General features: G+C 56.3%; 2 protein-coding genes across 2 annotated transcripts in view; both read right to left on the bottom strand.

The window, feature by feature from the left end:
- Nucleotides 1–221: 221 nt before the first annotated feature.
- On the bottom strand, nucleotides 222–7,533 carry LOC128850426 (uncharacterized). Its single transcript, XM_054054694.1, has 19 exons — nucleotides 7,228–7,533; nucleotides 6,993–7,072; nucleotides 6,747–6,872; nucleotides 6,287–6,369; nucleotides 6,047–6,176; nucleotides 5,663–5,752; nucleotides 5,152–5,256; nucleotides 4,736–4,913; nucleotides 4,477–4,568; nucleotides 3,892–4,041; nucleotides 3,366–3,520; nucleotides 2,876–3,020; nucleotides 2,619–2,756; nucleotides 2,241–2,417; nucleotides 1,526–1,681; nucleotides 1,248–1,349; nucleotides 876–978; nucleotides 718–777; nucleotides 222–491 (listed from the first exon to the last, which is right to left on the bottom strand). Exons 1-19 carry the CDS (start codon nucleotides 7,343–7,345, stop codon nucleotides 355–357), a joined length of 2,325 nt encoding a protein of 774 aa, XP_053910669.1. The 5' UTR covers nucleotides 7,346–7,533; the 3' UTR covers nucleotides 222–354.
- A 1,435-nt stretch (nucleotides 7,534–8,968) lies between these two features.
- Nucleotides 8,969–13,592, bottom strand: part of LOC128850458 (uncharacterized) — an 8,424-nt gene continuing 3,800 nt past the window's right edge. The window contains exon 11 of the mRNA XM_054054820.1: nucleotides 8,969–9,073. Within this exon, the coding sequence (XP_053910795.1) occupies nucleotides 8,969–9,073 (105 nt within the window). The remainder of the gene's footprint in view (nucleotides 9,074–13,592) is intronic.

The following is a 13,592-nucleotide window of genomic DNA, read 5'->3' as shown; positions in this document are numbered from 1 at the left end:
TCAATCCTACACTCAAAGCCATCAGGAGATCCACTTCTATTTTCCACATCTATAAAGGCAAAATGAATTTTCGGGGAAAAGTTTGGCTAGGGAGAAGAAATAAAAGGAAGAATTCTGACTCTTGGTTTGGCAGCTTTATGTAAAATACAACATTAAAATCAATGTACAAGTTCCAGCCAGCCCAGACTGCTCAAAGGGATGCTTATGGATTCATTCCAGCCCATGCCATGGGATTGGAACTGGATGGGCTTTAAGATCCCCTCCAACCCCAGCCATTCCATGAGTCTATGATTCTTCCTCCAGCTTTCTCGAAACGGAGCCATGGTCCCGATGAATGCTGCCCGTCTGCGTGGCTCACCTCCGGAGCCACAACAGCCATCTCAGAGCGCTCTCTCTCCTTGGCGTCTCACTTGAAGGGCTCAGGGTGTGAATGGTTTGGGCTGCCAACGAGCGGACTGACTCCATGCCCTGCTCGGTGAGGGGCCGCAGGGCTGTGGTGGAGAAAAACAGAGCTGAGATGAAGCCTCGTGTCTACAGAGAGCCGCAGGCACCCCCTCCAGACCCCACCACCCCCAGGCAGAAGAGAGCTGCTGTGCAGGAATGCCCCAAGTGCCCCAGACAGGCTTCCCTGGAGCAGGGCCAGGCATGGCAGCAACCTGAGCAGTCCCCAGCCCCTGTGCCACCAGCCCCGGCCCACCCAACCCTGCCCGTCCTCACCTGTGCAGATCTCCGCCACCTTCTCTGGCCTTCGGTTCCTCAAGGGTCGTGCAGCAAGCCCTAGTGACAGAGCTGCGTCAGATCTCCCTCGCTCCCCAGGGTCGCGGCGGGAACTGGGGTCGGGGTGCTGGAAGAGGGACGTGGGGGTGGTGGCTCACCGATGAACCTCACGGCTGCCTCTTGCACTGCATCCTGAGGGTCATCCAGGTAGCGCAGGCTCTCATTCAGATAGTCCTCAGCCCTCTTTTTGTCCTGAGCCAGCTGGAGAGCACAAGGGGATGGGCATGTCAGAGGCCCTCCCCAGCTGGCCGCACCAGTCCCTCCTCCCAGGATGCCCCATTGTGGGGACCCTTTCCTCCCACAGAGCGTGGAGAAGAGCCCCTGGGAGCTCTGTTCTTGAGGACAGGGAGCAAGGGTGCAGCTCCGGGCTGTGGGCTCAAGGCTGGAGCTGGACAGGGGAGACCCACAGCCCAGACATGTCGGGCAGGCCTCGTCCAGCCTGGGCCCTGGGGGCTGGGGGTTCTTCTCACCAAGCATTCTGCAATTCTCCACATCTTCTGAGTCCGGATGGGCTCTTTGAGCTCCCTCCAGCCGAGGAACTTTGCTGCCGCCAGGAGAGCTTCCTCGGATGCCTGTGGGGCAGCAGAAGGTGGGAGCTGACACAAGGGCCTGGGCAGGGAGACTGGGCATCCCTCTTCTCGTGGCTTTGCTTGTGGGATGGCGATGGCCTTAGGAAGCTGGGATGTGCCCTGGCCCAAGTGTCTGGGAGCCTCTTCCCTACATCACGGCTCAGCCTTGAAATCCGTACCTTGGCCACATTCGGCGTTTCATCGCTCAAGTGCAGGAAGAGCGGGAGCAGGGCCATTCTCACTTTGCTCTTCATCAGGCTCTTGTGCTTCCATGCCACGCTCTTCAGCTGCTCCTTGAAGCACCCGATGGCTTCTTGTCTGACCTGGCTGAGCTCCTGGCGGGAAGAAGCAGAGCAGGACTTGAGAACCAATATCTCTCTGCCATGGTGAGCTGGAGCGTTACCACGGCTGATGGGAGGGGAAATGCTCCAGGGCTGGATTTGGGTACTGGATGGGCAGGACAACTCTGGAGGTGCAGCTGAATGGCCGTGGGCTTGTGCAAGGCCCCTCAAGGTGCTCTCCTGGCCACACAGTGCTCCCCACCAGCTCCTTCAGTCACGTTGGGGATGAGCTTCCCCAAAACGGGCTGAGGAGGAGACCGGGCTGACCCTTGGCAACGCCTGTGGGCCACGCAGCCCTGGCTCAGCCTTTGCCCCCGGCCACGCTGCCTGCGGAGAAGATGTGGTCGTGCACCGCAGTGCAACTGGGGATGCAGGAGCCCTCGGGGCTCTGAGAGCAGCTCTTGGGGAGAAGTTGGGCTGCAGAACCCAGAAACCTGGGAGAGAACAGAGAGGAGAAGCCCCTGCTCCGAGTGCTGTGGGCAGGGCTGGGCTGCAGGGCAGTTGTCCTTGCCCGGTACCCATCTGCGGGGCTCAGGTTCCCCATCAGCCTTACGTGATCAAAGATGGGCAGCAGCTTCTCCACCAGCTGCACGGCGCTGGAGCTGGCCTCCTTCTTCTTCAGGTGACCCGTTATATTTCGGATGGTCCCCAGGGCCCTTATCATGACATCTTCACTGCTGGACTGTAGGTCTTCTGTTATGTCCGGCAGGAGGACCCGCATTCTTCTTGCCTGCGTGAAGACAGTTTCCTTGTTGGGTAAAGCTCTGTGCCTGGAAAGCTCCCCAGGCAACCACCAGACCCTGCCATGGCAGGGAGAGCATTTGGAACCATCACCCCACCGCCTGACTCCAGCCGTGGCCAAGCCACCGCCCTCCCCACTGCCCCAGCTCCCGGCTGCCAGCGTGGCTCCCCCTGCCCGCGCCGCACTCACCGTCTCAGCTCTCTGAGAGAGCACCATGAAGCCTTGGAGCACTAGTGGGCGTATGGCTGCGTTTGGAGGCCTCAGGAATCTCCAGAATTTACACAATGCCTCCAAATCCTCGCTTTGAAAGTCCTTGCAGGCCAGGACCTGGAAGAAAGGCAGCAGTGAGCCAGCAGCAGAGCAGCTGGGGCTCCCCACACTGTGCAGCTCCGGGTTCCACCAGCAGCTGAGGCCAAGGGCACTTGGGACTTTTGCTGGGAACTCACGAGCAACTGAAGGATGCCGATGTCCTCTGGTAAAGTGCAGAGGAGCTGCTCCCGTTCCCTCTGGTGCCACAGGAACAGCTCCATCAAGATGCTCTCCATGGTTCCTGGCATGGAGAACATGGCCTCCCACACAGGCAGGGCAGAGCTGCAAGGCAGAGGGCTCCGTCAGCAGGGTGTCCTCGGCCACCACAGCCTGGCCTGGGGCAGCCCCGCAGGATGGGGACCTTGGCCCTCGGCTGGGGTGGCCTGGACAGCAGCAGAGGAGCGAGGAGGAGTTCGCTGTGGGGCTGAGAGGAGCGTGCTGGTGGGGCTCTGGCCTGGCTTGGCCACCTTTGGCTGCTGCAGGGCTTTCTTGGGGCTGGAAAGCATGGTGGGAGGGGGGGCCCTTCTCCCCAGGGGTGTCCTGCACCATTCCTTGGCTCCAGCAGCCAGAGAGCCTCTGTGTCCCTCTCCCCACAGGAACAACCCTCCAGGCTGTCAGGGCCAGAACCTGTCTCTTGGTGGTGCGATGGTCATTAGTGTTGCGAGCACTTTGCTCAGATGATGCTGGGTCAGGAGGAGCAGCAGTGACTCCACGCTGTGCCGCGCTGTCTCCATTTTGACGCCTGCGATGTTTTGGTGGATGGACTTGATGATGTTTGGGACCTGGAGGGGACACAGGTGAGGATGGAGCTGCCCCTGGAGTGCAGCCATTTCCTCAGCTGCCCTTCCCATCCCTCTCTGCCGGCTTCAGGTGGTTGCAGGTGCCCAAGGGCCCCGGGAGTGGGTGAGACTGAGGGATGGAGGGAGGGAGGAGGAAGGGAGGGAGAAAGGGAGGGAGAGAGGAAGGCAGGGAGGAAGGGACGGAGGAGGGAGGGAGGAGGAAGCAGGGGAGGGGAGGGAGGAGGGAAGGGTGGGAGAGAGGAGGGAGGGAGGGAGGGAGGGAGGGAGGGAGGGAGGGAGGGAGGGAGGGAGGGAGGGAGGATGAAGGCCCGGCAGGGCTCAAGGGCAGGGCCGTCCAGCCCCAGGCCACTCACATCCAGCAGCCAGCATTCAGGGGTGCCCATGGCCACATCCACCACATTTCTTGCTGCATCCTTGTCAGAGACACTCCACCAGTTCATTGCCTCAATGGCCGCGATGACGATGTCCGTCTTTTCCTCGCTTCGGAGGTATCGTGCCAGCCTCTGTGGGACAAGGGGAAGGAATGAAGAGATGTCCGAACGAGAGCCCTGGTTGTGCTGCTGTGCTGGGCAGCCCTGGCGAGAGACGCCCGGCAGCGCTGGTGGCGGCGCCCGCAGGAAAGCTGGCAGTGGGGGCTGCAGTGGCTGCCTGGGGGAGGCTGAGGAGAGGGGGCCCCCGGGGGGAGGGAGGAAGGTTGAGCTCAAGGGCACAGTGGGTGGCCCCCAAGCCAGACAGAGCTTGCTGGTGGCCAGGAGACTGGAGGTGCTGCTGGGAGCCTGGAGTGCAGCCCTCCCATCGCCCCTGCTCGGGGACAGCAGGAACCCTCTCAGCAGGGGCAGTGGGGCCGCGCCAGCCCCACTGAGTCTCCGTGCCTTTGCTCCTACAAGTTCCGGGCCTACGCCTGGCACGGGAGTCCCAGCAAGGGAGGAGCTCATTACCATGAGAATGCCCTTGGCATCGAGAAAATCCGTCACAGAGGTATCCTCAGTGTCTTTCTGGAGGTGTCCTCCGTCCGTTGGCATTGACCTGCCTGGAGAGTGGGGAAGAGGCAGAAGGTCAATAGGACAAAGCAGCTTCCTTGGCCAGCAAGGTCAACCCTGTCATCACCATCCTTAAGATCTAATGATACTTAAAGAGAATCAGAGCTGTCAGGAGACATCTGTGTAGAGTGCTGAAGCCCAATGCAACTTCTCTTACTTTCTTGCTTGCGGATGAACTCATATAGAGAACACAGGGCATCCAAATCAGGAGTTCCATTCTCTTCCACGCAATGTGGGAAAACGAAGAGACGTCCCAGCAGTTGTCCCAGGTTAGGGACTGGCAGGTCTCCAAAGAAGACAGGGCTTTTGGTGGGTCTTGTCCGTTTCTCCCAGACCTGGGTGCGGGAGGCAGAAGAGCAGAAGGGCTGAGGGCAGGCAGCTGGTGCTGAAGCCCTGGGGGCAAGAGGCTGCCCAGCGCTGGATCCCTGGCGGGTCAGGGCTTTGCAGGGCAATGCCGGCTCCGGCTCGCAGAGCAGCAGCCAACTGGGCAGCAGCCCCATGCGAGGGGAGCTGCGGCTGCTCTGCTGGGCAGGGAGGGGACACGGCCTGGCTGGAGGGGGCCTGGCTCCTGACCTGCAGGGTGGGGTTGTTGGCCAGCAGGCGACTGAGCTTCTTGATCCTGCCCAGGGCCCTCTGGCGCACAGCTGCTCTCCCTGAGCTGGTGAAGTCCAGAAGAGTCTGGGAAGAGAGAAGGTGCTGGTGAGCCCTGGGAGCAGAGTCCTGCTCCTGCAGAAGCAGCGCTGCTGAGCTCCTGGGCTGGACTCGCCCAGGCCACGAAGGCTTCCTCTGCTCTCCAGGACAGCCTGCAGTGGGGTCCCTGCCCTAGCAGAGCTCGTCGGTTTGGGGGTTCAAGACAGATCCCCTGGGCCAACCTCGTTGGCAGGCAGGAAGGCCGGTGCTACCCTCGGTGCTCGGAAAGAGCGTGGAGGGCAGCCCCTGGTTCCCAGAGGAGCTGGGCACCCTTCCTGCAGGGCTGCCTCTAGCTGGCATCGAGGTGGGGACCGTTGACTCCGGAGTGGACCCCCTCTGCCCCCAGGGTGAGGAGCAGCAGCGCCTCAGAACTCAACTGGTCACAGATACAGACCTGGAAGATGTTCTGCAGCTCCTCACTGACTCTAGCGACAGGAATGATGCCGAGCAACTCCTCCATCATCCTGTCCAGGGCTTCCAGGGTCTGCAAAGAAGACAAAGGATCATGGCAGGATTTCCTGCCATCCCTCTCACCACCGGGAGGCTGATCCCACTTCCCAGTGCCAAGGCAGGACTCGCACACGTGCCTGGCAGAGTCCCAGAGCACAGAGCATCCGGTGGCACTGGAGGTGGCCAGAACACGGGAAGGGGATGAAGGCATGAGGGTGGGCAAGCGAAGCTGAGCCCCTGCCTTGGACCCCTGGTGGCATCGCAGCACAGGGCGGCCAGGGAGCAGCCCAGAGGGCCTGGGGGCTCCTGTAGCTCGCTCAGCACTTACCGCAGTGCAGGGATCAGTGTCTGCTTCTGCCTCGAAAAACTCCTTTGCTTTTATAGAAAGGGGCAAGAGCGTTGTCAGGCAGGTTTGTATCAGGAATTTCTCCTTGCCCTCCAGCACTCTCTCCACAGAGCTGCAAAGAGAGAGAGAGGCCAGTCGGGCACCGGTGCTGGGAGCGGTGCCTGGAGGCCTCGGATGCGTGGACGTGGACCTTGGGTGTCCCAGGGAGGGATGTTCAGGTACCTCAATTCGGTGACCACACACATGGCTTTCTGCCACAGCTCCAAGTGGATGTAGTCGTTCCCGCATTCCTCTTGCAGCAGCGCCTGCAAAGCACAACTGGTATGGGGCCTGGCAGCAAGAACACCCAGCGCCACCACACCCTCACCACCCAGTGCCACCAGACCTTCACGGTATCATACAGCCTTTAGGGATGGAGAAGATCTCTGAGCTTATCCAGTCCCAACCCCACCAGGCCTACTAAAGCCTGTCCCAAAGCGTCACATCTCCACGTGTTTTGAACCCCTCCACGACAGAGACTCCACCACCTCCCTGGGCAGCCTCTTCCAATGCTTCACCCCTCTTTCTATAACCAAATTGTTCAATACCCAACATAAACCTCCTCTGGCGCAACTTGAGGTCAGTTCCCCTCACGCCGAGCAAGCTTTGCCCTCTTCCGCTGAGCTCCTGCCTGTCCTCTTACCTGGACCTTCTCCACCACCTTGTAGCCACGGTAGAACATGTCCAGGCCTCGCAACAAGCAGGACTTCTTGGCAGTTTGGCAAACGGTTCTGACGCTGTCCAGAAAATTCATCTTCCTGCTGTGCTCCTGGCACAAAGACAAAACAGGGAGCGTCACAGGAGGACACACCTGGCCAGCAGGACCGGAGCACTGGAGATGGAGACCTGGGAGAAGCAGCTCCGCCCAGGCAGCGAGGGGCAGGGGTACCTTCTCTGGGCAGCTGACAAACTTGCAGATGAAGTCTATGGTTTTCTTCAGCTTTGCGTACAAGGGGAACCAGCTGATGTCTAAGAAAGCAGGAGAGCAGGGAGGGCTGTCAGAGGGTGCAGTGGGCTCTGCTGACTGCAAAAGTGGGGGCCTGGCGCTGCGGAGCAGAGGAGCAGAATCTCCCCCGTGACCCTGGCGTCGATCCCTGCTCAGCCCACCAGGGCTCCTCACTCACCGATCTTCAGGGGCTCGACCACAGCCGCCTCCTCAGGCTGTGGGGCAGAGTTGCTCTCCTGGGGAGACTTGTTCTTCTCCCAGGCCATCCTGGGGCTGCGAGGAGCTCTCTTTGCCATCGTTTGGGATGGAAGTAAAGCGTAGGGAGTGAGAAGGAAGAAGCTTCGGCAAACACCTCAGCACCACAGGGTAAGACGTGAGCTCTGCTCGGGAGCTGCGAGCTCTGATGTCTCTCCTGTGACTGTCCTGACGGACACTGAGGGCTTGGGGGGTCCGTCTTCCTCACCTCACGGGGGTCAGGGTGGGATCCCACTGTGATGTCACAAAGGGTCCCACCACGACCTGGCAGGCGGTCAGGGAGGGGAAGGGTGGCCCTGGAAGGGAGAGTAAGATGGGGACGGGGAGCATCAGGCGAAAGGGGGAAAGAGAGGAGAGGAGAGAAGGTCCCCGTGCAACAGCCCGGAACCTGCCCAGCACAGCAGGACAATAAATCATCCAATCATGGAATGTCTTGAGTCGGAAAGGACCCACAAGGGTCATTGAGTGCCACTCCTGTCCCTGCATAGGACACCCCCAAAACTCATCAAAGCATGGAATGTCCTGAGTTGGAAGGGACCCACAAGGTTCATCGAGTCCAACCCCTGTCCCTGCACTGGAGAAACCTAACACACGCTCTGTGTGTCGGAGGACATTGGCCAAAGGCTTCTTGAACACTGTCAGGCTTGGTGCCGTGACTGCTTCCCCGCGGAGCTGTTCCAGTGCTCCACCACCCTCTGGGTGAAGAACACTGTCCTCACGTCCAGCCCAACCCTCCTCTGGCGCATCTTCCTGCCATTCCCTCGGGTCAGAGAGAAGAGCTCCGTGCCTGCTTCTCCTCCTCCCCGTGTGAGGAAGCTGCAGAGCGCCAGGAGGTTTCCCCTCAGCCTCCTCTCCTCCAGTCTGAAGAGACCAAGTGACTTCAGCCGCTCTTCCCGTGGCTTCCCCTCTAAACCCTTCACCAACTCCGTGCCCTCCTCTGGACACTCTCTGTCAGAAGAGATGGTGAGCAAGAAATGGCCACGAGTCTTGTTGGGCCTCTGGAGAAGGAGAGCAGAGCGTCTGATCTCCAGCGAGCTGCCGGCCTGAGGAGAATCACCACCGCTGGCAAAACCAAGGAGGCATGAAAACAAGAACAGCGGTCACGAGGAGCTCGGGAGGAGACAAACACACTGTGAAAATTTGTGTGAAGGACCTGTGGGATCGGTGTTGACGTTTTTAGTAAGGTATAAATACGAGCTGGCAACAATAGACTGGGTCTTAGCTGCAAACACAAGCTGAGACTGTGCACGTTCGTAGGCCATGAACAGCGTCCGATTTTGGGTCCGAACGGAGGCATGGGAGGAGCGCCCTGCGTGGCATCCACCGCAGAAGGGCTGGAGGGGTGAAACAAAGTCCAGGGTGCGCCCGCAGACACCTGCTTGCAGGATGGAGCTGAGCTGCTCACAAGGGGATGGGGAACTCGATGACCCCGAAGCAGAAGGATGGAATTGACTTATTGACACGTCTTTTAAAGAGGCCAAGCCGAACGCCAGAAATGAGCGACCTCCAAGCAGTCTCGGGGCGGCAGCCTCCTTGGGCTGGTGGGCCTTCCTATGACCGTTGTACCAGTCCTTGTTATGTGCCTTCAACCAGATACAGTCACTGCACGCTAACAACACTTGTGTGTCAGAATCCTATGTTTTACTGCATTCAAAGTTATAACTTCAACAAAGGATTTCTTCTTTCAGCAGCAGGCTCGCTCGGCTGGTTTGTTCTGCAGCAGCTGCAGCGAGTGGCGTGCGGGGAGAAGGAGGCTCATGCCCGGGGTTCTGTGGGCGCAGAGACTGCCACCGTCGCGTTAAGGAGCCCTGGGTGTGCATAGGCCACTGGGAGCACTGGGGAGGGACTGGGAGCACTGGGCTGGCACTGGGAGCACTCCGCTAAGACCAAGAGCACGGGGCTGGGACTGGCAGCACTGGGCTAAGACTGGGCACACTGGGCTGGCACTGGGCACACTGGACTGCCACTGGGCACACTGGGCTGGTACTGGAAAGACGGCAGTCTGGGGGTGGGGGGATCTGGTGGGATTTACAAGGAGGAACCTGTGGCTGCCCCATCCCTGGAGGTGTTCGGGGCTGGGATGGATGGGCCTCGGGCAGCCTGATCCAGCGGGAGGTGTCCCTGCCCATGGAATTAGGTGACATTTAAGGTCCCTTCCAACCCTAATTATTCTATCATTCTATGATTCCTAGATTAAATTGAGAGCTTTCTCTGCTTTTGAGTAGGTACTTGGGGCTTCCGTGTCTGCTGAAAATATTGGCACAATTCACAGTCCTCTGTGTCCTCTGTTCAGGGAGGACTCTACATTCCGTGGAGAGACTTCCATACGTGATGGTTGGGTTTGCCTTTGCAAGACTAACCGTGTTCTTGTAAGGCCAATATTGCTTAATACAGTGTTTCTGGAGATGGTGAGTCTGTGGAGCCGTGAGGCTTGTATTGCCTCGTACGACACTTGCAGGGCCCTGCCCACAAAGGAATGTGTTGCCTTGTCCAGGATTCCCAGGCCCACGCCCTGTACCCCAAGGACAGAGGTGGCACAGAGTGGGAGAAGAGGTGGGCTCCTTACCCCAAAACACCACCAGTTTCCAACTGGGAACCCAAGGCGGGTTCACGAGGGGATCTGGTCCTGTTCCAAATGGGGCAAAACCAGAGAAACCCAGGGATCACTGCCAAGAAACCCCAAATCCACGGAGCGTGGGGAGGCGCGGGGGCACCAGCCTGCACCCCAGGGGGGCAATCCAGCCCCTCAGCCTGCACCCCACAAGACAGGGCACCCCAATCCCACCCCAAAGCGCCCGGCCTGGTCCTCCTGCCTGTGCCATGGGGGCTGATGCCCCTCCTGCATGCCCTGCTGTCTGGGGGTGCCCCCATCCCAACATGGGAGGGGGCACTGAGGGAGGAAGGCTTTGGGGCACCGGGGGGCTGCCAAGGAACCCCCATTTGTGCAGATTCGGGCCCCCCCTTAGGCCTTGGGGGTCCTCGCAGGGGGGATGCCATCATTCTAGGGCATGAAATCTTCACCCTTGTCCTCTTCTCCTGGGGCTGCGTCTGAAGAGAAAACGGCCCTACCCTTACCTAAATCTCCTCACACTCCCTTCAAACTCCCCCAAAACAGGACTTTCACCTCAAAGCCGCTCACAAACATCCCCAAAACATGTTTTTCCCCTTACATTGACTTTCCCCTTAAATCTTCTTTTAAAATCAATTGGAAGATTGACTTTCCCCTCAAATCTTCCCACATTTCATAGAATCATGGAATCTTATGGACTGGGAGAGACCTCAAAGCCCATCCATTTCCATTCCTTGCCATGGGTAGGGACACCTCCTGTGCGATCAGGGTGCTCCAAGCCTCATCCAGCCTGGCCTGGAACAGCGGCAGGGATGGAACAGCCACCACTTCTCTGGGCACCTGGCACTCTGGGCACTGGGCACACCAGGCTGGAACTGGGCACACCGGGCTGGCATGGGGCACAGTGGCGTGACACAAGGGAAATGCTGCTCCCCGCATGCCGGGGAGCAAAGGGTTGGATTTGAGGAAGAGGGGGGCTCTCTCTCTTTTCTCAGCTTCCTCACAGTCTTTGGAACTCCTGAAAACAAGGAAGTGACAACAGAGAATTGGGTTTGACCTTCGAGGACATCATCAATGCTACACTCAAAGCCATCAGGAGACCCACTTCTATTTTCCACATCTATAAAGGCAAAATGAATTTTCAGGGAAAAGTTTGGCTAGGGAGAAGAAATAAAAGCAAGAATTCTGAATCTTGGTTTGGTAGCTTTATGTACAGTACAGCATTAAAAGCAAGGTAGAGGTTCTGACAGCAGACTGCACGAGAAGTTCACTGTGGAACTGCTGTCTTTCTTTCCAACAAGGCTGGGAAGGCCAGTCCAGACTGCTCGAAGGGATGCTCATGGAATCACGGAATGGTTAGGTTTGGGTTGGAAACCCATTTAGTTCCCACCACCACCACAGGCAGGGACACCTTCCACTCTAATGCTAACCCTAACGCTAACACTAAACCATGCCCAAAAACCATAAGCATAACCATAAACTTAAACCTAACCCCTAATGCCAACCCTTACGGCCCAGGTTGTCCAGAGAAGTCACAGCTGCCCCATAACTTGAGATGTCCTACAAAGCACTGGATGGGGCTGGAAGTAACCTGGTCCAGTGGGAGGTGTCCCTGCCCATGCCATGGGATTGGAACTGGATGGGCTTTTCCAGGTATTGTTTCACCTTTGGAAAGACTCCTAATCACAGTAAATCGCAAATCAAAGTAAATGATGTACCAGTCAGGTTGGGTGTGGAATGATAGACGAGTTGCTGGAGCAGAAACTTTATTTTTGCCTAGTGGCTTTCCTGTAGGTTTGACTCGTAAATCTGTGAGTGAACACTTTTTGTCAGATTCTTTGTTTTTTCAAACCTGGTTGAGTCCTGCATGTTCCAACAAGGTGCCACTTCATATCCTACTACACTGATAACTGAAAATATTGATCTTAATGTAATGGTCTCATAATAATTCAACATAGCCCTCATTGCGCTAACTTAGGGAATGGGTGATGAGAATCTAATATTTAACCAGAAAAAACCAAGCCTGGTTTGGGACATTTCCTTTCTTGCAGAATGGTTTTTGCCTTGATTTTATTGACGTACTAAAAAAGTGCACTCTTAAATTTTAGCTAATCAAATTAGTAGGCAAATGTAAAACAAATATTCTTTCCAGGCGTGGCAGAAGGCACACAGGGACCGCTGGGAGCGAGCCTTTTGCGAGAAGAACTTCCTGTCTCAAGCCACAATGGGAATCATAGGAATGAGAACACAGTTCCTTGGCCAGCTTAGAGCCTCAGGTAGATAGCTTGGAAGAAAATCTAACATAGTTTTGGAGTCAAGCGTGTACCTAGTAGGAGGGTATCATCCAAACTGTACAAAGAGTAGCATTTGCCGGTGTCATTTTCCTTCCATGATTTGCAATAGACCAGTGCACATTCATGCGGCGCCTGGTGCAGATGTTGGAGTGAGGAGGTGTAGCCAGGAAGCAGATAATAGAAATAAGAGCGCCCTTATTATTCCACATCCCCCAGGCTTTCAGTGTGAGATCTGTTTCCTTGGATTTGTATGTTCTAATAAATTATTTCCATGGGAAACGCCTCTGTGTTTTAAAAACTAATTCTCTTCTACTTTTGTGTAAAGCCCCTTATCAGGAAGGATTTTCAGCATCATAATTTCTTCTTGATCCTGCTACAGTTGGCAGTGGTGAAAAATGGACTTTTTTTTTATTGTATGATTCCTTTTGAGAAGCAGGAAAGTAGATCTTCAATAAAAGCAGATATGGCACATGTTTGCCCTCTTTCTTCAGGTTTTGTTAGAGCCAGAGGAGGAGCCGATATCAGAGATGTTAATACTAACTCTGAAAACTGGGCTGTAGTTAAAGCTGCCTTAGTGGCTGGGATGTATCCCAACCTAGTGCATGTAGACAGAGAAGGCATGATTTTGACGGGACCAAAGGAGAAGAAAGTGTGATTCCGTCCTTCCTCTGTTCTTAGTCAACCTCATTATAAAAAGGTAAAATCGCTTTGAATTTATACTTGACAACAAAGAGGACTATGCTCTATGAAACGTTATAGAAATGTTTCTTTATAGTTGTCAGTGCTTTAAAGGCAGCATTTGAGTTAAACACTGCATATTTAGAAAATATTTTTCCTGACACTTGATAAAATAATTTGATTCAGTTCATTTTTCCAGTACTATTTCATCACAAGATAATGGAGTTAGTCGTTCTTCTAGGTAGAATGAGACAAAAGGGTAACTTCTCCTCCCAGTCCTGAGACTGTTTGAGAGATCTTTGGCTTGAAAGCCGCCTGGCAGAGAAGGGCCCGGGGGTGCTGGTTGGCAGCACGAACACGAGCCAGCAATGTGCCCAGGTGGCCAATAAGGCCAACAGCATCCTGGCTTGTATTAGAAAAGGTGTGGCCAGCAGGAGCAGGGGAGGTATCATCCCCCTGTGCTCAGCACCGGTGAGGCAGCACCTCGAATACTGTGTTCAGTTCTGGGCCCCTCAATACAAGAAGGATGTCCAGGTGCTGGAGTGTGTCCAGAGGAGGACCCTGAAGCTGGTGAAAGGTATGAGGATAGGCTGAGGGAACTGGAAGGACTTAGCCTGCAGAAGGGAAGGCTGAGGGGAGACCTTGTGGCTTTCTACAACTGCCTGAAAGGAGGTTGTAGCAGGGTGGGTGTTGGCCTCCTCTGCAAAGTACCACAGGATGGGAAGAGAGGGAATGGGCTCGAGTTGT

The sequence above is a fragment of the Cuculus canorus genome, chromosome Z (genome assembly GCF_017976375.1).
Source record: "Cuculus canorus isolate bCucCan1 chromosome Z, bCucCan1.pri, whole genome shotgun sequence".
Taxonomy (NCBI): domain Eukaryota; kingdom Metazoa; phylum Chordata; class Aves; order Cuculiformes; family Cuculidae; genus Cuculus; species Cuculus canorus.
This window is presented reverse-complemented; position numbering and strand designations above follow the sequence as displayed.

Bases quoted from the DNA above. Each gene is read 5' to 3' on its own strand.
- LOC128850426 (XM_054054694.1), bottom strand. From the start codon at position 7,345: ATGGCAAAGAGAGCTCCTCGCAGCCCCAGGATGGCCTGGGAGAAGAAC. The intron at 1,350-1,525 runs GTACGGATTTCA...GCTGCCCCACAG, and splicing joins AAACGCCGAATGTGGCCAAG to GCATCCGAGGAAGCTCTCCT. The intron at 492-717 runs GTGAGGACGGGC...TCTCCACCACAG, and splicing joins GGTGGCGGAGATCTGCACAG to CCCTGCGGCCCCTCACCGAG.